Source organism: Rhineura floridana, chromosome 13, assembly GCF_030035675.1.
Source record: "Rhineura floridana isolate rRhiFlo1 chromosome 13, rRhiFlo1.hap2, whole genome shotgun sequence".
In the NCBI taxonomy this organism is placed as follows: domain Eukaryota; kingdom Metazoa; phylum Chordata; class Lepidosauria; order Squamata; family Rhineuridae; genus Rhineura; species Rhineura floridana.
The window spans coordinates 4,092,190-4,117,984 of NC_084492.1; the positions used below are offsets into that span (position 1 = coordinate 4,092,190).

A 25,795-nucleotide genomic window follows, 5' to 3' on the forward strand; every position below is an offset into this window, starting at 1 on the left:
GGTGGCAACTGCCTCACTCACAACCTGCTGGGCACAGAACTAGCTAGGGGTGTTAAGATTTCATTAGGATTAAGCTCCTGATAAGCTACTTGTTCATCAACTGTTGAAGAAACTCCTTTGTAGTAAGGCTCTTTCAACTCAGCTCTAGTAAGCTACCAACCAAATGGTTTTAGGCCAGCCATGCTGACACTGCATGAAATTTATTTGCTACATTAAGAGGAAGGAAAAAGGGAACCCTAAGACATCTTGATTCAATGTCATTATCACAGCCATGCAGAATGCATTAGGGTACTTGGCAGTTGCTGTGCCCAAGTCTGACAAAAAGGATTATGGTCTTCTCATAAGATGTGCTCCTGGTCACTGCTGCAACTTGGGAGCATCAGAAAGCTATGGCAAACCTGACCAAAAGAGTCCAACCTGAACCATAATTAATGGTGCAAATCCCTATTGCATCTGTTGTCTGAGCCCTGTGACACTGAAGTCACAAGACTTGGCAACCATCATTTCAAGTGCAGTCTACAAATATGGTAAAATGGGCTGTACCATGACAGCCTGCAAGAGAGAAATCACAGTTTTGAACACTCCCTTACATACCCCCTTCACCAAATGGGAATCTAGAAGAACAGGGAGACAGCTCAATGAAAAGCTCTTCCCTGATGTTCTTCTAGGGTTGTTGTTTTTTTAATGTGCAGGGAGTTTATGTTATGTGAAGAAGAATTCAAAAGTGGCATCACCTACCTGCATGCTGCAGTGGTACACATCATTCTACCACCTCCTTCTGCTGCATGTATGGAGTAAACCTCAGGCTTGTGTTGATTCAAATTCAATTGCATGGTTCAAGCATAACAGTAAACTATAATCCACTGCAATAAGTGTTGGGCTCACATGTTACTTTCTCTTTTTTCCTCATGGCTGTGCTGGAGGAGACTGGAAGCATCTGCTTGGTTGGTTGCCATACTCAACAAGAACAAAGAGTGGTTAGCTTAAACTTTAGCTTATTGAAACAAGCCTGGATCAAACTGTAGTTTCTGGTTTGTTTCAACAAACCATACTTTAGACTAATCACAGTCCCCAGTTTAGTTGTAAAGAGAAACTCTTGCTTAATTTAAAAACATAAGTGGATGCTTCCATCTCATCCTAGGCAGTCGCACTGGAGAAGGAAGATGCAAGCCTGAGGTTCACAGAGGTCCTTAGCCCTAAACTCATGTTACATCTGAATCAGGCCAATTAGTTCACCTAGTCTATGGTCAAGAAAAATAAAGAAAATTGGGTATCCGCAGCACAGAAAGAGAACAAGCTCAATGCGTTAAATCAGAATAGTCACTAAGTATTTTAAACACATCGAACTAAAACAAAAATGGAAAGGGATGTATGGGTTCTTCAGTGCTTTCACTTTTTAACATTTGTTGCAAATTTTAAAAATGTACATCTCCACCAACAAAGCTGGTCCCTGTAAGGCCAAGGATTGTGGTTTGCTACACCCTAACAAACCGTTATTAGGAAGCCAACAAAGCATGGGTCCTGGTTTGAACAAAATGGGTAATGAAAGCTTCCTGGTTTTACCGAAGGAATGAAGTGGGAGCAATTGGGCAGCATGCACAAGCACACTGCTCATTCACAGAAAGTCTGGCTTGTCATTATGCATGAACACAGTCAGTCTCAACCTCTCTGAACAACAGTGTGCCCAACCTTCTCTGAATTACCAAACGGTTATTTTCTTTGGTTCATGAAACCGAATACTTCACCTATTACGTGGGTGCAAAGAACAGGATTTCACCCTGCATTTTAGTATCTATGGGCCTTGCCATTCAGAAATTATTATATTTTCAGCTTGCTCAGTAGATTGCCAAATCAAATCAAATACCTATTATCATCACAGGAAATGTTATCGAAGAAAGACTTGGTTTTGTCATAATAGCAGTTGGGTCCAAGTGGATCCTCTTCATCTGGATTGCCTTCACTGTTCTGAGTGTCAAAACCTGAGTCACCCTTATCTTCTCCATTTACAGGTTTCTCTGATTTATCTTCTAGAGGATTTGGGGGGGATGAAGAAAAGAGAGGAAAAGCACAATCTCAATGAACAGTCCATGAAAATGCACCTTCAAAGAGAGGTAGAAAGTTACTTGTGATTTAGGAAACACAAAAATAGCTTGCCGTTTGTGTATGCTATAGTTTAGCAAACACAACAATAGCTTGCCATAACTTAAGATACTCACTCTCCCCTCCTGGCCATTCTCCTTTCAACTGGTCCTCAACAGTTCTCCAACAAAAAAAGACATTTTTATTTGTAAAAATAAGAAAAAAACTGCACTGCCTGCCTGATTTGTGTGACTTCAGTTCTCTTCAAGAGAACAGAAACCACAGAAGAGAATGTGGTAAATCACAAACAGTGTAATATTTTAAAAACACACCTTTAATACCTGTTGCAAAAGCTTTCCTTGTAAGGTTTTGTCATTAACATCCATACATTATTATCATTATTTATTACATTTGTATACTGCTCCATAGCCAAAGCTCTCTGGGCAGTTTACAACAATTAAAAACAAATATACAAATTTAAAAACACTTAAAAAAAAAACCAATTTAAAAACACTTAGCTAAAATGCCTGGGAGAAGAGGAAAGTCTTGACCTGGCGCTGAAAAGATAAAAAGTGTTGGTGCCAGGCGCACCTCATCAAAAAGATCATTCCATAAGTCCTCTCCCTTATTGCCAGCCTCCCAGGTTCCCTCGGAATAGGCACCCAGAGGAGGACCTGTAGTGTACAGGTGGGTTCGTGTCAGGAGAGGCGTTCCATCAGGTATTGTGGTCCCAAGCCGTGTAAGGCTTTATAGGTTAAAACCAGCACTTTGAATCAAGCTCGGAAACATACAGGCAGCCGATGCAAATGGGCCAGAATCGGTTTTATATGTTCAAACTGTCTGGTCCCTGTTACCAATCTGGCTGCTGCATTTTGCACAAGCTACAGTTTCTGAACTGTCTTCAAAGGCAGCCCCACATAGAGTGCATTGCAGTAATCTAACTTGGAGGTTACCAGAGCATGGACAACTGAAGCCAGGTTATCCCTGCCCAGATAGGGGTGTAGCTGGGCCACCAACCGAAGTTGGTAGAAGGCACTCCGTGCCACCAAGGCTACCTGAGCCTCAAGTGACAGAGATGGTTCTAGGACAGCCTTTCCCAACTAGTGGGCCACCAGATGTTGTTGGACCACAACTCCCATCAGCCTTAGCCAGCATTGCCAATGGTCAGGAAAGATGAGAATTGTGGTTCAACAACATCTGGTGGCCCACTAGTTGGGCAACGCTGTTCTAGGAGAACCCCTAAACTATGAACCTGCTCCTACATAAACTTTAAAAAGCATTGCAGATTTGTCTAAACAATATTTGATTAAATGAAATACAAGGCTGGCAGCAGAACACAATTCTAAGGGCAGGATTACAGCTCATTGCTGCTAGTGCCAAATTTATCAAATCAGATTAATCTGATGGGAGCTCAGGACTTTAGAATCATTAAAATGCAAGATTCTAGCCTTTATAACTGTGAAAATATCATCATTATCTTTCTAAACCACCCTTCATCTGAAGATAATAGGGAAATACAGTGAAACTACAAAACAAATTTTAAATAATAAAAGTTAACATTAAAACAACAGCAGAGAAGTCTCACAGATTCAAAGGTGTAGTGCTTCAGTTTCTTCCAAAGGCCTGATTATTATTATTATTAAGGAATGATTATTTAAAAGACACTTCAAAGACTGTAGTTATGTTGGAAAGCAGAAGTCTGTCTGCTGACTCTCTCTGAGGTCACAGTGGCAACTGCAGATGACTTCGTGCTGTCAGAAAGCATAGCGCTACAGTTGCTTGTGTGGCTTTTTGCCCTGTCCCATTACTAGCAAAATTAGAACCACAGAATATAGTAAAAATGGCAAGATAATTAAGTTAAACTGCATAACCTACACCAACTGCAGAATTTCTTGGCCTGGGAACAATATTGTAATGCATACCCATACATACTGAGTACATACAATCCTGTTTATAATTTCCTTGAGGAATTTGAGATTACCTCAGGGAGGATGGAAGGCAAAAGAGAAAAAGGAGGAAACAAGTCACACCCACAGACTTTGAATGTACCCAAGTGAAAACAGTTTCATCTGAAAATACAGTACCTATAAAACTTAATTTCAAAACACCACAGGATTATTCTAATTTAACTCTCAGCCCCCACAGGAATAAGAAGCTCCACTCACAACTCCATGTAAAATGTGGTATTTTATACTTCCAAGTGCAGAAGTTTGTTTTTTTAGAACTTTGATTAAAGTGTTTGAAAACAGAAGTCAGTTTTCCAAACAGTATCTAGTATCCATTAAATACCTGTGAACATAGTTCCTAAGCTTCTATAAGACTCAAATTTACTTGCAATTTACAACACAATCCTTATTCCTTTGTTAGATGGTAAGTCATGTTTCATCTTACCTTTCAGTTTTAGCTTATTGTGAAATTCGCGATCTATTTCCTCTTTATTGAATTGTGCATTAGCACTTTCAAAGTCAAAGTCCTTCTCAAACTTCATTGGAACATCCCGTCTAATACCAAATCTTCCTCTGCCTCCTCGGTGCCCCCCGCGGCCCCTTCGTACTGAAGGTGCACCTGGACCTGGGAAAAAATAGGCTGTGAAGGGACCTACAGACAATATAGATCTGCAGTTTCAGATTTGTTGTTCTTGTAAGCAGCACAATAAAACTCCTGCTCTGAGCCGGGACTGATGGGCAGCTTTTTTTCTGCCAAGCAGAGATGATTACCAGACATCAGGCGGTTCAAGACCTATAATCTCCTCATGTTGCATTTTCAGCAAATATAGCTGTACCCCATCATATACTTCTCTAAAAATGTATGTGCAGCCCTGCTGGGTCAGACTAAAGTCCATCAAGTCCAGCATTCTGTTCCCACACTGGCCAATCAGATGCCTCTAGGAAGCCCCAAAGCAGCGCATGAATGCAACAGTCTTTTCTCGCTTGTGTTCCTCAGCGGCTGATACTCAAAGGCAGACTACTGCTAGTACTGGAGCCGCTGATAGCCTTAGTCCTCAAAAAGCCTTTTGGGCTTAAGAGTAGGGTACAAAAAGTGCTACAAATATATACTGGGGGAAAATATAGACAATTTTACCAATAGCCTCTTAACTTGGTTGTTTTAAATGACTTTAAAAGCACTATTTTTCCCCTTCAAAAAACAAAGTCAGTTTACCCAGTTGACGCTTGTTTTCATTTCTCAGATGCTCTGCTTCAGATCTTGAAACCTTGTGTGCTTCAGCTAAGAACACAAACAACTTTTTTGTTTCATTCACTGTGAACTAATTGTGAGTGTGCATGGATCTAAGCACTGCATCCTCTTTCCCCCAACCCCTTAATAAAAACTAATCAGGCCTCATCCCCAAAAATGACTGGGAGAGGGAAGAGGATTGTCTTCTAAGGAAGGGAAAGTGGATCTTTTGACACATCTTAAGTCAATCTCCCTAGGCTGCCAAGAATATTTCCAAGAGGCAAAATAGAAGCATGCATGTGTAAACTTTGCCTTACACCAAGCAACATCTGACTCACCAATTTGTCCCTTCAATGTCCATAGACACTGAACTTTTAGAAACAGACAAATTTTCTATCCAACTTTCAACAAAAGCCTTCACTAGTTGACCAGCAAAAAGTAGACTTTCCAGTTTGACAAAAATTTATCAACAAAATAATCAACATCTAAAGGTCAAGTTCTACCTTTCCTGTGTTCCTGATTTTCTAATGATTTTTGGTTAGCAGACCCTTGAGGTCTGGCTGAAACAGGACTCCTTCTCCCAACTGCTGCTGAAGCAGATAAGTGGGTTGATGCTGTCTGCACTGCTTGCTCCAGAGTTGGGCTCTTTCTCAAATGATCCAATGAAGGACTTGAGCGACCTGAAACAGAACCAGAAATCACAATTTCTTATGTCCAACCTTAGCATAAGTATTACTTTGTCTTTTAATCTGCTTTACCCTGTCAAGACAATTATGTCCATAGCTTTGCACCTTGAGATCCACTAACCCAGACTGAGATCATACAGACATTCCTTCTCACTCAATCTTAAAAGAAAAGCAAAAACGGGTAGAGGGAAGGCAACTCATCTTTACCAATTCAACTACAGTAGGGCCCCGCTTTATGGTGCTTCGCTAATGCAGTGGTCTCAATTAGACGCAATTAGACTAAAGCCCCACTCATACGGTGCTTGTTCTGCTTTTATGGCGGGTTTCGGGCGTTGCACGCCATTCTATTCAATGAGTTCCGCTTTTCAGCGGGGGTCCAGAACGTAACCCGCCGTATGAGTGGGGCCCTACTGTACTAACAAATATATGTCACCTGAAACTGCAGCTACACCCCCCTTAGTGTTTATTTTATGGAACCCCAGCATCCAATAGTTAGTATGGATTCAGAAAGATACTGCAATATTTTCCTTATTAGCAGTTTACGGGATGCAGATCTTTTAATATATCAACTTCAGTTCAAAAGGCAATGCCACTATGAACCAAGGGTGAGGAACCTCCGGAATACAGGTCAATCTAGCATCAGCTGATGCGCTAACATCAATTTATGGGCAAGAGGGGGATTAAATCCAGCTGGGTGGGTGGTGTCCACCCACCTGTCAAAGTTGGGCCATGAGGGCGGTGAAGGGAGAGAGATGTTTGCACATCACACTAAATAATGGATTAGTATGCCATGTCCTCTCTCTCCTCTTTCCTCCCATGCAGCAGGGAGGAATTTGGGTGCTTCCCCTCCACCCAAAGTTGGCTTATTCCTGCTGTGTGGGAGGAAAGGGGTGGAGACTTAGGCCTGTTACAGCTTGTGCATGTTGTGCTAAACCATTGCTCAGCATGATGTGCTAACACGGCAGAGAGAGATAAACCATTTAAAAGGACATCTTGTTCCTGGTGTTTAAGCTGAGATAGCCTGTCCTCCTCCCAACTGTCATCAAAAGGCACTCAAGAACGATCTCGCCCCAAGGAGTAAAGACAGGATAGCCTCGAGAGCTGCCCTCCATCTAACTCCCAGTGTTTCAGCTGAAATGATTTTTTCTTCCCTCAGCAGCCACCAGAGTTATTGCGTTGAGGGGAGGAGAGATCTAGTTTTCAACTGTTCTTGTAGCTTGTATTTGCTGTTTTCTTATATAATTATACTTGATAATTATTGTTTTAATATTTCTATGTGAGCCACTTTTGAGATTCACCTGAAAAGTGGGATACCCTAAATGAATGGATAAATAAATGGACTTTGGCTACTGTGTTATATAGCACTTTGCATAAATGACTTTATCCTCATTCCTTGAAAACTGTAAAGAAGCAGACTTCAATAAAATAAGTGAAACATACTTAATTTTAAAAAAATGCCTACTCCACGGCTCTACTTAAAAGCTTTCAAGGCAGCTTTGAAATTCCATCAAATCATAAAGTCCTCAACACTAGTTTTATTAGATTTACACTAGTTTTAAAAAACTGGCATATTGGGACAGAACCAAAATGAATATTAAAAGCTGGTTTCTAAAATTTATGCCATTAGAAAAGTTTTTGGATCAGCAGAAGGAATGAAAACAATGTAGGAAACAGATTGGAAACTGACTATTAATTTTGATTTTGGATAAAGTTATGGATTAAATTTCCATTTTCTTTGGTTTCATCCTCTATGAGAGAAGCGATGTTAAAGATCTTTCAGAAGTGGTATTTGACCCCACTTTGGTTGTCTGGTAATCAATCCAGCACTATCTGCTCATTGTTGGAGGGGATGTGGAGCAGTCAGATCATACCAACATATGGGACAGTAAAATCTGGCAGTTTGCTCTGATTGAAAAAAAAAAAAAATCTTAAGGTTGTTGGCAGGAAAGAAGCATACTCTGCATCACCTGGGCCTAGAAATATTGGTAAATGATTTCGAACAAGCTCACCAGGCACTAGCTGCAAAACCCAATGATAAAGCACCCCCACTAGATATTACTGCTTAATTTACAAGGTTCACAAAGATTTAATGCGAGCCCTGAGAAAGATTAAAGATTTGCAGTTTGTTGGCAAGCCTGTTATGGCATTACAAGATTTATGCCCTGATACGCTGCAAAAGTGAAGAAATTTTAAACCGGTCACCACCCTCTTGCAGAAGGCAGGAATCAGGTACCACTGGGGATTTTGATTGATTGTCCCTAAGAATAGAGGGCTGCTGACAGTGAGCACCATGAAGGAGGCTCTATCCCTCCTGATGGCATGCAACATAGAACACCCTTGAAGGGATCCAAAAGGAAGACCTAGAAGCTGACCAAAATGACATGCAACAGAGATATAACAGGCACTGGGAAAGCAGCAAGAAAAATATTCACCCTCACAAACGCACCCCTACAGAATCAACAGCTAATATCCATGCAGAAGCTCGATCTCTCACACCAAGTTATTCTAATGCAAGATTAAGAGACTGTGCATCAATACTCACATAATTCTGACAAATTCTCCAGCGTTTAAACCTCCAAAATGATGTTGTCTGAGAAATAGCACGCAAGTCACCCATATATTAATCTTGGTTGGGGGGGAAGGAGGGGGGAATGATAGTTCTTTCTTCTCCCCTCTTTCCTTCCCATGTGTCCCCAAAACTTTTTTCTTCTTTTTTAGCTCATGTTCCATCCGGGGGGGGGGGGCAAAACAAAGGAGATGGCCGCTGTTTCCAGCGGTCTTCTCCTTTCCATATTCTTTTTTACCTTTTGGCCTTTTCCCCAAAAAAAGTTGTGTCCCTGGATCTATGCACTTTTGCATAGATGTGGACTCGGTGCTACAGCGGGGACAGAAACCATAAGAGAGCGGTCCGGACTGGTGGAGTCCCTGGTGGTGCCTAGTGACAGGCAGTAGCCACGCGCAGGTAGGAACCTGACAGGGAGAGCCAGGGAAGGATGCCTCACAGTCCCCACAACATTCTGTTCTATTTGGCTGTCCTGAGGAATTTTGTATTTGATTTTATATTGACATCTGTTTGTATACATCTCAAATCTATATTTTAAGTGATTTATGAGATATTTTGTTATAAGGGGAAAGCCATCTATGGAGAGAGGGGGAGGGTTATGGAAAAAGTTCTCTCTTATTTTTTGTATACATAAATTTAAAATTCAAGAAATATTATTTTAAAAAAAAGAATATTAAAAGCTTAGGACACTAGGATGGACTAAAGCTAGCAAAGAAGGAGCTATGTGAATTTACCTGGGTAAGGAATTCCCCATCATGGGGACCACCACAGAAGAGACTCCCATGGCCACCAAGCTAAACTCTGAAGACAGGGTTACATAGGTCCAAACTAAACATGACACTTGTCATGTGATTAGCCTGCTGTGCAAGTTTGAAATAAACAAATAACCAAACAAAAAATACCTAATGCTAGCACCAGAAGAGAAGAACCAAATTGGAACTGCATTATATTTGCAATAGGAAGAATATATTTAATTTAATTTGAATTGAATAATACACTATGATAATGCATGTACCTACTGACTCAAAATGATCAAGAATCTGACTGACACCACCAGCCTTTACCTTGAGAGAGCTGTGTTTTTAGTGACCTTGCATCAGTTGTAAAAGTGGAACCAACTGCATTGCTTTGGGATAAGTTAGCATTGGCTGAAGTTTCCGTTCCAAAAGATGTCAGTGAACTTCCTGCATGAAGACAGAAAAGAGACGTCAAGCTCCATGGCATAAGGCTACGCTTCAATGAACATTCACGTAACCAAAATGTTCAACCGTCCTGTTTTGCCCAAGCAGTCCTACCAATTCTACAAGAGTGCTGACAACTCTCCATTAATGATGCTTAGACGTCACCCAAAAATATAGTTTACAGTACTCCTTGGGAGAAGCCGCATGGTGCTGAAAATGTTGACATAGCCTTAGTAAGGCTAAGGGAGCAATTCTTCAACCAGTTAAATTGCCATTGTCAAACTAAAGCCAGATAAGCATAACTTTTAGTCCAGCTGCTAGTGAATGACGCACTCTTTGCCACACCAACCATGAAGCAAGTGGAAGTAATCAAGTGTAAACTAACTTGTGTGACAAAACATGACTATTTTTCTTAAAGCTACTAAGATATAGCAAAACAGCTTTTAAATGTTCCACACTGCTAATTATGTGATCATGTCTGCACTAGCTTTCAGAATTAAGAAGAAAAGTGTTTCGCTACCAGCAGAAATCTGCACAGATTTTGAAGTAAATGCACAGTAAGCTAGAGTAAGTGACTGCGTATAAATACAAATACATCCAAAGGAGGCACACTTGCAAACCTCATTCTGGTGCTCAGTTCTGCCATTCTACTAGGCTGAAAGAACTGGTAACTCTTTCAGCTCAGCTGGCAAGAAGACTGTTGGTGAAAGGAGTATTTCCCAAATTCAGTTGTGACCAAAATTTTAGAAGCATGATCCGATATCTCTGTTTACTAGTTGCCAACTCCAAAACTGCACATGCAGTTGAAAAAGGATCTCAACAGAAGTACAATATTAAATAAATTACTTAAAATATGTATTCATAAATTAGCTATAGCAGGCTGGCTCATGATACTTTTACTTTTTAAAAAACAATCCGTTCATCTTGCTATTAGGACTTTATTTTATCTTACAATAACTCAAAAAAGTGGGTCACAATGTACTTGTTCAAATGCTCCCTACTGATAAACATCAAGCTAATGAGCTTGAGCTGCTCCTCTCCTACAATGCCATGAGAAAGTAGTATTTGATTTATTCAATTTTAATGTGGTGCCTCTCTGACATATACATTCTACACAAAACTGTTCCAAGAAAGATATGGGAAAATCATCATCAGGGATATAGTATTATTAAATATAACATTGTAACTCTGTGACAGCCAGTGTGATATTATGGTTAAAATGTTGGACTATGACCTGGGAGACCCGGGTTCGAATCCCCACATAGCCATGAAGCTCACTGGGTGACCTTGGGCCAGTCACTGCCTCTCAGCCTCATGAAAACCCTATTCATAGGGTCGCCATAAGCCGGAAACGACTTGAAGGCAGTACATCTACATTTTAACTCCCTGAAGCTACAGCGAAGACACTTTTCTCATAATAATGGCGTACACACCAAACTCTAGGGTGATATTACAGCATAGCAACATCTGAACAGAACCACTTTACAAACCGGAACCTGAGACTAAGTTGCACAGTGACTTGCCTGGTGAACTTCTCATATTCCTCATCCACTGGACTAATGTTTCCTAAGCAAATTAGTAAGGGAAAAACAGAATGCCTACAGTGCAAAACCAGATGTTTGCAATTTACTGGATTTTGGCCAGAGTCCAGTATTTACAACATGGAAAAGTAAACAAAGTATCTCCTTATACTTTTCATATTAAGTATTTTAGAAGCTATAGATCAGCAATAGAGCAGATGCTCTTGCCTCCCATCATCTTTTCACCCAAGATGCCGTAAACATTGTAAACTGTCTTTAGATTAGTATTGTTTACAGCACCGTTTTGGCTCCTGTTCCAGAGGCTCTCCTGAGCTTCTGCCACTGGGCTAAACTACACCAAGCCACAAAGCATGGCTGAACCCAGAGATCTGTCTCAATATTACTCCTACAGGTAACCCCCTCCTTTTAATCTTGGTAGATTTCAAGTAACCCAAAGAACCACCAGCAAGTCTGACAACCTTGTAAAGCAGATATGCCAAAATGAAAACATTTACCAAAACTGGTCTAATCATGGAACATTATGTATACTCCACCAGGAATGTGTCCTGCACAACAGGAAAGAAAACAGGAGCTTCATAAGAGCACACACCACCCACCTTAATGATGCTTGCAAAGAGAAATTATTGAGGGGTGGGAGGTTTGCCTGCTGAATCAGGCGTTTTCACGCACATGCATTTCTGTAAAATCACCACAGCAGATGTTAATCCTATGGGATGGGAACAGTATGCACTTTACTTGCTTGCCAAGAAGAAAAGTTGAAAATGCAAACATACCAACACCAACAGCACCAAATTGCTGGCCCACTAATGGATTTGGACTAAACTGACTGTAAGCTGGCATTCTGCCAAAAGGACCATAGGAACCCACAGATTGGAATGAAGTAGAAGATGATCCTAGAGAAGACTAAAGAAAACCACATTCATTAAAAAAAACTTGATCAAGGCAGAAAAAAACAATTATTATGAAACATGCAAAATAATTATGCTGCATATAGCTAGCAATAAAACCAGAGTGCAAGAACCCTTTTGTTATCAGGGTTGCATTTGGAAGTGCGTGACGCAACACACTCCAATCAGTCTAAGCTATTACTTTACCAACTGCATGCTTCATTCTCCAGCTAACACAGCCATTTCAAAATTCAAAAAAGGGCATGGATCACCAATATACAACACCTCTGCATAGCTATGTTTGATGCAATTTAAATGGATAGTCCTCTATACAGGCAGAAAAGAAAGACACACTGCTCCTTATTGAAAACACTTTTGGAACCTAACCTGTTAAGAAATATGGAATAGGCAAATCTCAGGTATTAGCACTTACCATAAAGGGTTGCTGTGTGCTCTATCAAAGTTAGTGCTCCATCATAAAGGGGTTTTAGATAGCAAACTGGCTTTTTTTTAAAAAAAATTAATCTCTTTAGAACAAAAACTGCCCCTATTCTGTTCAGCTTCTGGCTAGAACGTTCCCACAGTCTGGGTTAAAATCTAAAAGAATATAATCCAGCACTACATCAATGATGTGACAAATGCTAAAATAAAATACAAGAGGTGAGCTTGCATTGGGGAAACTGGGAACTCAAGAGAATGCTAAACATGATTACTGGATACTGAAATCTGCTATAGCCATCAGTTATATTACATGGCCTCTTTAAAGCAGGGGTGAGGAACTTCCAGCCTTCAGGACAATCATGGCTTCCCAAAGGGTCCAATTTGACCTGGGAGGCCATTTTGTTCAAAACACGCCCACCAGCTGACATCATGAGCGACGTCAGCTCATGGGTCCAAGGACAGGATTTCATCCTGCATTTGGGAATCTGCTTCCCAAAGGGAACAAGATACCAAGGCAGCACGAGAATCCCCACTCATCAGCTGAACGGGAAATTAAGCCCAAAAGCACCCTTTGAAGCAGCACATGCACGTGCACTTCCTCTAAGAGGCTTTTGCAAAGGCTTTAAGAGAGCTCCTGCACTTGTTTGCTAAAACGGGAGCATGGGGGCTGTCTTAAAGTCTTTTCCAAGACCACCCCCTTCCCCCATTAACTTCCTCACACTGGGGATGAAGGGGGCGAGGGGAGACGTGGAAAAGTCTTTGTAAGTCTCCTCCTCCAAGTTTCCAATGTCAGGAGCTAAAAGTGCAAAGGGGTAAGACTTGCAGTGCCTTTGGGCATTGAGGGAAGGGAGAGATGGAAGCCAGCGATAAAAACAGCTTGCTGAATCAGGCCAGTGGCCCATCTAGTTTTTATAGAGGCCAACTCGGTGCCCTTTATGGGAAACCTGCAAGCAGGACCTGAACACAACAGCACCCCCCATGCGGTTTCCAGCAACTGATATTTAGAAGAGTACTGCCTCCAACTGTGGAGGTACAGCATAGCCATCGTAGCTAACAGCCTTTGATGCCGTTTATCATCCATGAATTTGTCCTATCCTCTTTTAAAGCCGTCTGAGTTGGTGGCCATCACTGCTGCCTCGGGGAGCGAGTTCCATAGCTTAATTATGTGCTGTGTGAAGGACTTTATCTGTCCTGAATATTCCAGCATTCAGCTTCATTGGATGTTGATGACTTCTAGTGTTATGAGAGAGGGAGAAAAAATTCTTTCTAACCTCTCCATGTAGTGCATGATTTTATAAACATCTATCATGTCACCTCTTATTTCCCTTTTCTCTACACTAAAAAGCCTCAAATGCTGCAACCCTTCCTCACGGGGGAGTTACTCCATCCCCTTGATCATCCTGGCTGCCTTTTTTTTGAAGCTTCTCCAGCTCTACAATATCCTTTTTGAGATGAGGCAATGAGAACAGTACACGGTATTCCAAATGGAGTCACACCATATATTTGTACAACGGCATTATGATATTAGCAGTTTTATTTTCAATGCCTTTCCTAATGACCCCCAGCATGGATTTTGCCTTTTTCACAGATACCGCACACCAGGTCAACATCTTAATTAACCTATCCAATATGACCCATACGATGACAAAGAAAAGGCAGAAGTGTGCAATTCCTACTTTGGCTCAGTCTTCTCCCAAAAAAGGGTCTATGACCCTCCCGGGAAACATGAAGTGGAAGGGGCGGGATTGGAGCTTGAGATTGATAGACAAATGGTCAAGGAATACCTAATCACTTTGAATGAGTTCAAATTGGCAGGGCCTGATAAACTGCATCCTAGAGTATTGAAGGAACTGGCTGAAGAACTCTCAGAACCACTATTATCTTTGCGAAATCATGGAGGACCGGTGAAGTGCCGGATGACTGGAGGAGAGCTAATGTTGTCCCTATCTTCAAAGAGAGCAAAAAGGAGGAACCAGGGAACTACAGACCAGTGAGCCTAACATCAATCCCTGGAAAAACTCTGGAGCAGATTATAAAGCAGTCAATCTGTAAGCACCTTGAAAACAATGCAATAATTACTAGGAGCCAACATGGATTTATGAAGAACAAATCCTATCAGACTAATCTTATCTCGTTTTTGATCGGGTAACCTCCCTTGTAGACTGTGGGAATGCTGTGGACATAATATATCTCAACTACAGCAAAGCTTTTGACAAAGTGCCCCATGATATTCTGATTAGCAAGCTAGCTAAATGTGGGCTGGATGGAACAACTATCAGGTGGATCCACAGTTGGCTCCAGAATTGTACTCAAAGAGTGCTTATCAATAGTTCCTTCTCAAACTGGGTGGAAGTGACGAGTGGGGTACCACAGGGCTTGGTTCTGGGCCCAGTGCTCTTCAACATTTTTATTAACGACTTGGATGAGGAGGTACAGAGCATGCTTATCAAATTTGCAGATGATTGGGGGGCATAGTTAATACCATAGAAGACAGAAACAAAATTCAAAGGGACCTCGATAGGCTGGAGCATTGGGCTGGAAACAACAGAATGAAATTCAACAGGGATAAGTGCAAAGTTCTATACTTAGGAAAAAGAAATCAAATGCACAGTTATAAGATGGGGGATACTTGGCTCAGCAATATGACATGTGAAAAGGATCTTGGAATTGTCGTTGATCACAAGCTAAATATGAGCCAATAGTGTGAGGTGGCTGCAAAAAAGGCAAATGCTATATTAGGCCGCATTAACAGAAGTATAGTTTCCAAATCATGTGAAGTATTAGTTCCCTTCTATTCAGCACTGGTTAGGCCTCATCTTGAATACTGCATCCAGTTCTGGTCTACGCACTTCAAGAAGGATGCAGACAAACTGGAACAGGTTCAGAGGAGGGCAACAAGGATTATCAGGATGATCAGAAACAAAGCCCTACGAGGAGAGACTGAAAGAACTGGGCATGTTTACCTGGAGAAGAGAAGACTGAGGGGAGAAATGATAGCACTCTTCAAGTACTTGGAAGGTTGCCACACACAGGAGGGATGGGATCTCTTCTCGATTGTTCCAGAGTGCAGGACACAGAATAATGAGCTGAAGTTGTAGAAAGCCAGCTTTCCACTGGACATCAGGAAAAACTTCCTAACTGTTAGAGCCATATGACAATGGAACCAATTACGTAGAGAGGTAGTGGGCTCTCTGACACTGGAGGCATTCAAGAGGCAGCTGGACAGCCATCTGTTTGGAATGCTTTGATTTGGATTCCTGCATTGAGCAGAGGGTTGAACTTGATGGCCTTGTAGGCCACTTCCAACTCTACTAATTATGATTCTATGATCCAAAGGTCTTATTTCTGGTCAGCCACTGCCAGTTCGGACCATATATGTTCCCAAGCGCTTGCTGCTGCTGTGTAGAGCGCCAGGGAAAAAAACTGGCTTCTTTCCCTTCCAGCAATAGCAACAGCAGGGGGTGGAGGCCTAAAGAAAAGAAAGACAGTTTCTGTCTTTCATCCTTCAGCCGCCGCTGCCGCCAGCAGCGGTGTAATGGTAAGCAGGAAGCCAGTATGATTCCCAAGCAATACTGGTGCTGTGCAAAGCAGCAGAAGAGTGTCTTTCTTGCACAGCAGCTTCAGGCACCTGGAAACCCCCGCAAGGGACTTTGACAGGCAGCCAGCCATGCCCACCTGTTAAATTTGGTCTCAAAGGCCAATCCTCACAAGGATCTGGCCTGTGGAGCTTATTAAGGTTCCCCACACCTGCTTTCAAGACTTCAGTAATATATGGGTGGATATGTGATGGTGTCATTGTACGTCTAGTTACGGACCAAATAACACTCTAGTTATTTGGATTGGCTCAAGACCACAGGATATAATGGCAACACACAAGTTAATGGAGGTAATAGCTGATAGTAGCTGAAAGCCAGGACCTTCAGTGTAGTTCTCTCTAAAATGCTACCTGTTTCATGTGAATGAGAGCAGCTGTCTCAACAAACCTTCTAAAATCTTTATCCAGTTAGTATCTATCTTGGATTTGATTTTATGTATGCATTTGGTATTGTTGTTTTAAACTGTTTTAAAATTTATATTTGTTTTTTAGCAAGTTTTTTATTTGTTGTTTGCTGCCCTGGCCTCCCTTTGGAAGGGCAAGATATAAATTTAATAATAAATATAACTTCCCCCCCCCAATTGTTTTAACTGCTTTATATATGGTATTATATTGTAAAACACTTTGGGATGCCTCATGGGAAGCTATTCATAGTAATATTTATTTCACTGATGATTATGATTTTATTATTCATAGATTTATTACCCACTCTTCACCGTGAGGTCCCAGGGCAGGTTACAACAATTTAAACACAGAATATTAAAGTCAGTTAAACCAAATTACAGTCAAGAGAAGTGGATGGATCCTAAAATATATCTCAAGAGTCAAAGGCCAAGGTAAAGAGGTACAAGGTACGTCCCTCAGCATAGTGTCAGTGTGTGAATAAGACTATGGTATTGGGAGGACTTTGGGAAACATTTTGGGACAAGCTGGGCCCGTACAAATGGGGCAGGCTCTACCAAGATGAAACCAGACTGTTGGCACTTAAAATCAGAAGGTAACAGAGCAAATTTTAAATTGACAAGTGGAAAAAAGCAGCCAATTTGGAACAGATCATCCCCCTAGGGATGTCCAAATGGGGGGAGAGGTAGAACTACGCACTGAAAGTGCAGGAGCACACAAGAGCGATTCAAAACAGCCTAAGCACTGCAGGATAAAATGCATGTGCCAAAGACCCCTGGAGAAAGACACTATGTACAAGTGATTATATGCTAATGCTAGAAGCCTCCAAGCCAAGATGGGCAAACCGGAGCCTCGGTCTTAGAGGAAAGCACAGATACAGTGGGCGGAAGAAAAACAGTGGAACACTTATATCTGGATACTAACTCTAAAGGAAGAACAGGGAAGGGTGTAATGGAGGTGTTGTCACTCTGTACTGCAAAGAGGACAAGCAGCTAGAAATCCTCGAAGGGGCAGACTCCTTCACAGAATCACTGTGGTTGTGAACCTGGGCCCCATGAGTAATTTAGTACTGGGAACATACTGTTGTTCCCTTGGCCAAAATACCCAGGGTGGTCTTGAGATGGTGGATAAAATCAAGGGGGCATCCAAACGGAGAAATGTTGTAGTAAGAGTTCAACAACCTCACACAGACTGGCTATGTCCATGACTCAGTCATGACAAAGTACCGTATATTCCGGCGTGTAAGACGACTGGGCGTATAAGATGACCCCCCAACTTTTGACCCTGATCCCCGTTTAAAAAGCCAGCGTCCCTCTCCCCTTTCTTCCCTGCATGGCCAGCGCCCCCTCGCCTCATAGCCCTCACCGACCTGTGGGCGGGGATGCGCTGCGCCCCGGTGCAGCCTTTGCCCACCAAGAAGTGGACGTCGCTGAGCACCTCGTTGTTGAAGAGAACATAAGAACATAAGAAGAGCCTGCTGGATCAGGCCAGTGGCCCATCTAGTCCAGCATCCTGTTCTCACAGTGGCCAACAAGGTGCCTGGGGGAAGCCCGCAAGCAGGACCCGAGTGCAAGAACACTCTCCCCTCCTGAGGCTTCCGGCAACTGGTTTTCAGAAGCATGCTGCCTCTGACTAGGGTGGCAGAGCACAGCCATCATGGCTAGTAGCCATTGATAGCCCTGTCCTCCATGAATTTGTCTAATCTTCTTTTAAAGCCATCCAAGCTGGTGGCCATTACTGCATCTTGTGGGAGCAAATTCCATAGTTTAACTATGCGCTGAGTAAAGAAGTACTTCCTTTTGTCTGTCCTGAATCTTCCAACATTCAGCTTCTTTGAGTGTCCACGAGTTCTAGTATTATGAGAGAGGGAGAAGAACTTTTCTCTATCCACTTTCTCAATGCCATGCATAATTTTATACACTTCTATCATGTCTCCTCTGACCCGCCTTTTCTCTAAACTAAAAAGCCCCAAATGCTGCAACCTTTCCTCGTAAGGGAGTCGCTCCATCCCCTTGATCATTCTGGTTGCCCTCTTCTGAACCTTTTCCAACTCTATAATATCCTTTTTGAGATGAGGCGACCAGAACTGTACACAGTATTCCAAATGCGGCCGCACCATAGATTTATACAACGGCATTATGATATCGGCTGTTTTATTTTCAATACCTTTCCTAATTATCGCTAGCATGGAATTTGCCTTTTTCACAGCTGCTGCACACTGGGTCGACATTTTCATCGTGCTGTCCACTACAACCCCGAGGTCTCTCTCCTGGTCGGTCACCACCAGTTCAGACCTCATGAGCGTATATGTGAAATTAAGATTTTTTGCTCCAATATGCATAATTTTACACTTGTTTATATTGAATTGCATTTGCCATTTTTCCGCCCATTCACTCAGTTTGGAGAGGTCTTTTTGGAGCTCTTCGCAATCCCTTTTTGTTTTAACAACCCTGAACAATTTAGTGTCATCAGCAAACTTGGCCACTTCACTGCTCACTCCTAATTCTAGGTCATTAATGAACAAGTTGAAAAGTACAGGTCCCAATACCGATCCTTGAGGGACTCCACTTTCTACAGCCCTCCATTGGGAGAACTGTCCGTTTATTCCTACTCTCTGCTTTCTGCTTCTTAACCAATTCCTTATCCACAAGAGGACCTCTCCTCTTATTCCATGACTGCTAAGCTTCCTCAGAAGCCTTTGGTGAGGTACCTTGTCAAACGCTTTTTGAAAGTCTAAGTACACTATGTCCACTGGATCACCTCTATCTATATGCTTGTTGACACTCTCAAAGAATTCTAATAGGTTACTGAGACAGGACTTTCCCTTGCAGAAGCCATGCTGGCTCTGCTTCAGCAAGGCTTGTTCTTCTATGTGCTTAGTTAATCTAGCTTTAATAATACTTTCTACCAGTTTTCCAGGGACAGAAGTTAAGCTAACTGGCCTGTAATTTCCGGGATCCCCTCTGGATCCCTTTTTGAAGATTGGCGTTACATTTGCCACTTTCCAGTCCTCAGGCACGGAGGAGGACCCGAGGGACAAGTTACATATTTTAGTTAGCAGATCAGCAATTTCACCTTTGAGTTCTTTGAGAACTCTCGGGTGGATGCCATCTGGGCCCGGTGATCTGTCAGTTTTTATATTGTCCATTAAGCTTAGAACTTCCTCTCTCGTTACCACTATTTGTCTTAGTTCCTCAGAATCCCTTCCTGCAAATGTTAGTTCAGGTTCAGGGATCTGCCCTATATCTTCCACTGTGAAGACAGATGCAAAGAATTCATTTAGCTTCTCTGCAATCTCCTTATCGTTCTTTAGTACACCTTTGACTCCCTTATCATCCAAGGGTCCAATTGTCTCCCTAGATGGTCTCCTGCTTTGAATGTATTTATAGAATTTTTTGTTGTTGGTTTTTATGTTCTTAGCAATGTGCTCCTCAAATTCTTTTTTAGCATCCCTTATTGTCTTCTTGCATTTCTTTTGCCAGAGTTTGTGTTCTTTTTTATTTTCTTCATTCGGACAAGACTTCCATTTTCTGAAGGAAGACTTTTTGCCTCTAAGAGCTTCCTTGACTTTGCTCGTTAACCATGCTGGCATCTTCTTGGCCCTGGCGGTACCTTTTCTGATCTGTGGTATGCACTCCAGTTGAGCTTCTAATATAGTGTTTTTAAACAACTTCCAAGCATTTTCGAGTGATGTGACCCACTGGACTTTGTTTTTCAGCTTTGTTTTTACCAATCCCCTCATTTTTGTGAAGTTTCCTCTTTTGAAGTCAAATGTGACCGTGTTGGATTTTCTTGGCAATTGGCCAGTTACATGTATGTTTAATTTAATAGCACTGTGGTCACTGCTCCCAATCGGTTCAACAACATTTACATCTCGCACCAGGTCCCGGTCCCCACTGAGGATTAAGTCCAGGGTTGCCGTCCCTCTGATCGGTTCCATGACCAACTGATCTAGGGAATAGTCATTTAGAATATCTAGAAACTTTGCTTCTTTGTCATGACTGGAACACATGTCATGACAACACATGTCTATGTCCGGGTAGTTGAAGTCACCCATTACTACCACATTTCCTAGTTTGGATGCTTCCTCAATTTCATATCTCATCTCAAGGTCTCCCTGAGCATTTTGATCAGGGGGACGATAGATCGTTCCCAGTATTAAGTCCCTCCTGGGGCACGGTATCACCACCCACAACGATTCTGTGGAGGAGTCTGCCTCTTTTGGGGTTTCGAGCTTGCTGGATTCAATGCCTTCTTTCACGTATAGAGCGACTCCGCCACCAATACGTCCTTCCCTGTCCTTCCGATATAGTTTATATCCAGGGATAACCGTATCCCACTGGTTTTCTCCATTCCACCAGGTCTCCGTTATGCTCACTATATCAATGCTCTTCTCTAAGACCAAGCACTCCAGTTCTCCCATCTTGGTTCGGAGGCTCCTAGCATTAGCGTACAGGCACTTGTAAGCAGTGTCTCTCTTCAAGTGTCTCTTCAAGTGCTCCTGCACCGTCGGCTTCATCGCCTCCCAGTTGTAGGCCGGCTCCCGCAGCGCCAGCGGGCCGGAGGCGGAGGGCGCCGAGGAGGAGGCCGCAGGGGCAGCTGTCGGCAGCGGGTTCCCGCCTCCGCCACCTCCCGCTGCTGCTGCCGCCGCCCAGTGGTTGTGCGTCAGCGGAGGCGCGGCCTGTGACGGCAAGAGCAGCGAAAGTGGCCCGCCGTTGGCCGCCCGAGGAGCAGCCGCCGCCCCCGCGGCCCCGTCGCTTGCCTGAGCAGCCGCGGGCGGAGGAGCAGCAGCAGGAGGCGGCGCAGGCGAGGCCGCCACGGAGGAGAAGGACGCGGGGAGGCTGCTGCTGCTCCCCACCCCGGCCGCCATTTTGCGACGGAGGAGGCCGCGCAGGGCGCCGCCTTCGCCGCAGTGGAGGAGGCGGAGATGGCGGGACGGAGGAGCAATGGGGATTCCCCTCAGGGGAGGGGACGCCGGGCCAGGCTGCGAGCAGGAGAAATACCATATATTCCGGCGTATAAGACGACTGGGCGTATAAGACGACCCCCAACTTTTGAGAAGATTTTCCTGGGTTAAAAAGTCATCTTATACGCCGGAATATACGGTAGTAAAATTTCTAGATACTATAAATGACTGTGCCCCAGAACAGTTGGTCATGGAACCAACCAGAGGGGTGGTAACCTTGGACTTAATCTTAAGTGGTGTTCTAGGGCCTGGTGTGAGATGGGAACAGGGACAATAGTGCTATCAAATTCACTAAGGTCAACATAGTCATATTTGACTTCAAAGGGGAAACTTCCCCAAAATGTGGAGACTAGTTTTAAAAAAAGTTTGAAAGGGAAAGTGAAGAGGGTCAAAACTCTCTAGAATTCTTGGGGGTTGTTCAAAACCACAACAGTAGAAGCTGAGCTTTCCTGCAGATTAGGAAAGATACCAGCATGGTTAATAGAGTCAAATGCTGGGTCAGGATGGCATCCACGATTCTTAAAGAACTCAAATATGACATTGCTGGTTTTCTAACAAAAATATGGGTGGTCTTCAAAGTTAGTCCTACTCAGAGTAGACCTACTGAAATTAGACATTACTAACTTAGTTTTATTAATTTCAATGGGTCTACTCTGAGTAAGACTTAGTTAAATACAACCCTATGTAACTTGTTCCTAAGATCAGCCTCCATACCTGAGGACTGGAAAGTGATCAATGTAACACTAAGTTATCAAAAGGGATCCTGAGGGGATCTGGGAAACTACAGACTGGTCACCTTAATGTTTGCTCTGGTGAAATTAGTGGAAAGCATTTTCAAAAACAGGATTAGCAAGCATACAGAAGAACAAACCTTGCTGAAGCAGGATCAGCATGGCTTCTGCAAGGATAAGTCCTGTCTCACCAGCTCTTTAGTTCTTTCAGAGTGTCAGAAAACATGGAGGTGGTCCAATTAATATTTTGCATTTAAATTTTCAAACAGCTTTTGATTAAGCCCATCACCAAAGATTCCTGAGCAAGCTTAGCAGTCGTAGGAGGAGAGGCCCTCTTGTGGATCAGGAATTGCTTAAGGAACAAAAAGCAAAAAGTGGGAACAAAGAGTTATTGCATTGAAGAGATGTAGAAAGTGCAGTCCCCCAACAATTGGTACTGGTAATTGTTTGGGGTGGTTCAAACAAAAAAAGGATTGTAAAGAGCTCCAAAAGGATCTCTCCAAACTGGGTGAATGGGCAGTAGAATTGCAAATGCAATTCAATGTACGCAAGTATAAAAATGATACACACTGGGGGGAAAAGTCTAACTTCACTATATGCTAACGGGGTCTGAACTGGTGATGACTGACAAGGAATGAGGCCTTGGGGTCATAGCAGATTGCTCAATGAAGATGTCAACCCAGTGTGCAGCAGCTATGAAAAAGGTGAAAATTCCATTCTAGGGATCATAGGAAAATAACTGAAAATAAAACATAAAGCTGCTATACAAATATACGATGAGACCGTACTGTGTACAATTCTAGTTGCCGCACATCAAAAAAGGATATTGTGGAGCTGGAAGAGTTTCAGAAAAGGGCAACCCAAATGATTAAGTGGTTGGAGCAATAGAGCATTTGGGTGAAAAAAAAGGTGAGTAAGAGAAGACATGATAGAGGTATGCAAAGATTATGACTTAGTGGATAAGAATATGCAAGGTGTGGGGAAAGCAGATGAGGAGATATTTTTCCCCTCTCCCATAAAACCTGGGGCCATCAAATAAAGATGAAAGTTGAAAGATTCAGGACAGACCAAAGAAATATACTTCTTCACATAGAGCAAGGTGGTATAGGCCGATCAGCTCGTCTATCTTCTGTACAGAACGAAATGCAGAAAAAACACAGAGTTTATCATGCACCATTTATATAGTTGAACTATAAGCAATTCACTCTCAAAGATGTAGTGATGGCTGCCAACTTGGATGACTTTAAAGGATTAGACGACTTCATGGAGGATGAGGCAATCAATGACTACGAGACATGATGGCTATGCTCTGCCTCCATGTTTCCTGGCAGTATATCCCTGAATACCTGTTGCTGGAAAACAGAAGTGAGTGGAGTGCTGTTGCACTCAGATCCTGCATGTGGGCTTCCCAAAAGCATTTGGTTGGCTGTTGGGAGAACAGGATGCAGGTCTAGATGGGTCTCTGGTCTGATCCAACAGGGCTCTTCTTGTGTTCATGGTCATTTTGTCATGGTAACTTCGGGAAAAACCTGTTTAAGACATACAACAAAGTTTTTGGTTGTATCTGAATTCTATTAATTCATACTGTACCCTTTCAAGTATACATACACCAAAACTTACCACTATGCGTAACCAGACATAGCTAAAGCTAGATCTGCTACATGACAACTGTACCTGAACAATAGCTGGATCCTGGGGCAGAGAACACTGTGGTTTGGGTGGTTCACAAACCGTTAAATCCTTAATATCGCTGCCACGGAATATAATGTATTCAAATACTTCGTCACGAGGTGGTATAGGCCGATCAGTTGGTCTATCTTCTGTACCAAAAGAACGAACTGCAGAAAAAACACAGATTTTATCATGCATCATTCAAAACTTTTTCATAATACTTATGCATAGAGAAATAAGCAACTTGGATCAGCTTGATCTAATCAATCACAGAATATGCAGTTGGGTATTCATTAGGTCCACCAGACTGACACTTTACTTCAGTTTCAAAAGAATACAAGTAAAAAAAAATACAGGTCAATTTGCACCAAAAATTTAGCAAGTCGTGTTTATTGTCATCTGGGTACACAGTAACATTGGGAAAAGAGCATTTTGACACTCAATGGAGAATTCAGCATTTGGCATGTCGTGAGTGTTTACATTCATGGGCTAATGTGGAGTTATGCACATGACGATGAATGCACGCAAGAGCAAACCCAGAGGCACAGAAAAATTAAAAATAATGCAAAATGAACACAGCAGATGTTTTGTAGAGAAATGCCTGAACAGCAACGTCATGCCTTTTTAACCCATATCCTGGCCATATTATCAGCCACACAGTCCAAAATGTCTAACAAAAATACAATGTTCACAGACAAGATACCAACATGGTTAGAAATAAGTAAATTCTACTAAATGTGCATGATATATCCTAAAAAGGGCATTTAGAGGGTTTTTTCCCTATTAGCAAGATTCTTAAAAATGGAGGAGTAAACACTATGTAAACTGTAGATAATTGTGTTTCTGTTACCAGGTTAAAAGAGTAAGCACAGCAAAGAAAAGTTGCTCTGCTTAAAATGACTTGGCATTTTCATCACTTAACTTACACACAACACTTACATTTGTTACCATTTTAACCTGTCTTCAAATGCAGCTCCGTTGGGCTTCACCCTTCTCCATGCAGCCCAACAGAAAGTGGTCAGTCTCCCATGCCTGACCACTAATGAGGAGGCAGTATTCAGCACTGATCTATAGTAGGCCTACCTGAAAGGATATTTTATAGTTACAGTTGCTTCTCTAAATGGTTTGTGGAATGCAGATATGTACATTAATGTAATCATAATCTGTATGTAAAATCCGCTATTAAGTATAGGCAGGAATGAATGAGAATGTACTGAGATGAGGTAATTAACAGAATTAGCAGAAATATTAAGAGGGTCTAGCAATACAAATATAACAACTTGGGAGAGCCACAGTGAGTAAGTAATTTATTACAGTCAGAGACCAGTCTAAAATACACACAAACTCAAGTGATCACAAAACAAATATTATAACACAAGAGACTACAACATTTTGGCAGGGAAACGATCAACTGGCCCACTAGGAAAGTAAAAGAAAGAATGGAAATCAGTTTCACCAGAGGAACATTGGGGGGGGTGGGGGTGGCAGAGCTAGAAGAGAGAAAGGAAAGGTGCAAAACTCTTAGTCTGCAGCAACAACGACAAAAACCCAACAGCAACAACAAACAGCACTATCCTTCTGGAAGTTATTACCACAGGAAGCTATGCTACTTCCTCCTGCTGAAAAGTAGAGGCACTACTAACAGGCTGGAACAGAAACAAGCCAACCTTATGAAGAGGTAAAAAGGGATCATGAACAAATTATTTACAAATTTATGTGCCGCCCTCTCACAAAACATCAGAACAGAAAAACATTTTAAAACAATCATTAAATGCCTATTTACTCAAGAGACATTTTAAACAGCTGCATAGGCCTGAGACATTTTAAACAGATAGCACCAAGTCTTCAAGACTCCTGAAAATTAGGAGTGAATCTCTG

General features: G+C 42.3%; 2 protein-coding genes across 3 annotated transcripts in view; both read right to left on the minus strand.

Moving 5' to 3' along the window:
* The window catches only part of LSM14A (LSM14A mRNA processing body assembly factor), a 44,172-nt gene that overhangs the window by 10,182 nt on the left and 8,195 nt on the right, over positions 1 to 25,795 (minus strand). The window contains exons 2-8 of one of the 2 annotated variants that reach the window (XM_061594387.1): positions 23,921 to 24,084; positions 11,998 to 12,127; positions 9,567 to 9,686; positions 5,757 to 5,933; positions 5,239 to 5,304; positions 4,471 to 4,650; positions 1,865 to 2,027 (exon numbers count right to left, since the gene is read on the minus strand). In XM_061594387.1, the coding sequence (XP_061450371.1) occupies positions 1,865 to 2,027; positions 4,471 to 4,650; positions 5,239 to 5,304; positions 5,757 to 5,933; positions 9,567 to 9,686; positions 11,998 to 12,127; positions 23,921 to 24,084 (1,000 nt within the window). The remainder of the gene's footprint in view (positions 1 to 1,864; positions 2,028 to 4,470; positions 4,651 to 5,238; positions 5,305 to 5,756; positions 5,934 to 9,566; positions 9,687 to 11,997; positions 12,128 to 23,920; positions 24,085 to 25,795) is intronic. The other variant, XM_061594388.1, reaches the window with a different exon arrangement.
* On the minus strand, positions 20,917 to 23,738 carry LOC133369272 (uncharacterized). The gene is made up of 2 exons (XM_061594399.1): positions 23,593 to 23,738; positions 20,917 to 22,598 (listed from the first exon to the last, which is right to left on the minus strand). Exon 2 carries the CDS (start codon positions 21,553 to 21,555, stop codon positions 20,995 to 20,997), a length of 561 nt encoding a protein of 186 aa, XP_061450383.1. The 5' UTR covers positions 21,556 to 22,598; positions 23,593 to 23,738; the 3' UTR covers positions 20,917 to 20,994.

Bases quoted from the DNA above. Each gene is read 5' to 3' on its own strand.
- LOC133369272 (XM_061594399.1), bottom strand. From the start codon at position 21,555: ATGGTATTTCTCCTGCTCGCAGCCTGGCCCGGCGTCCCCTCCCCTGAG.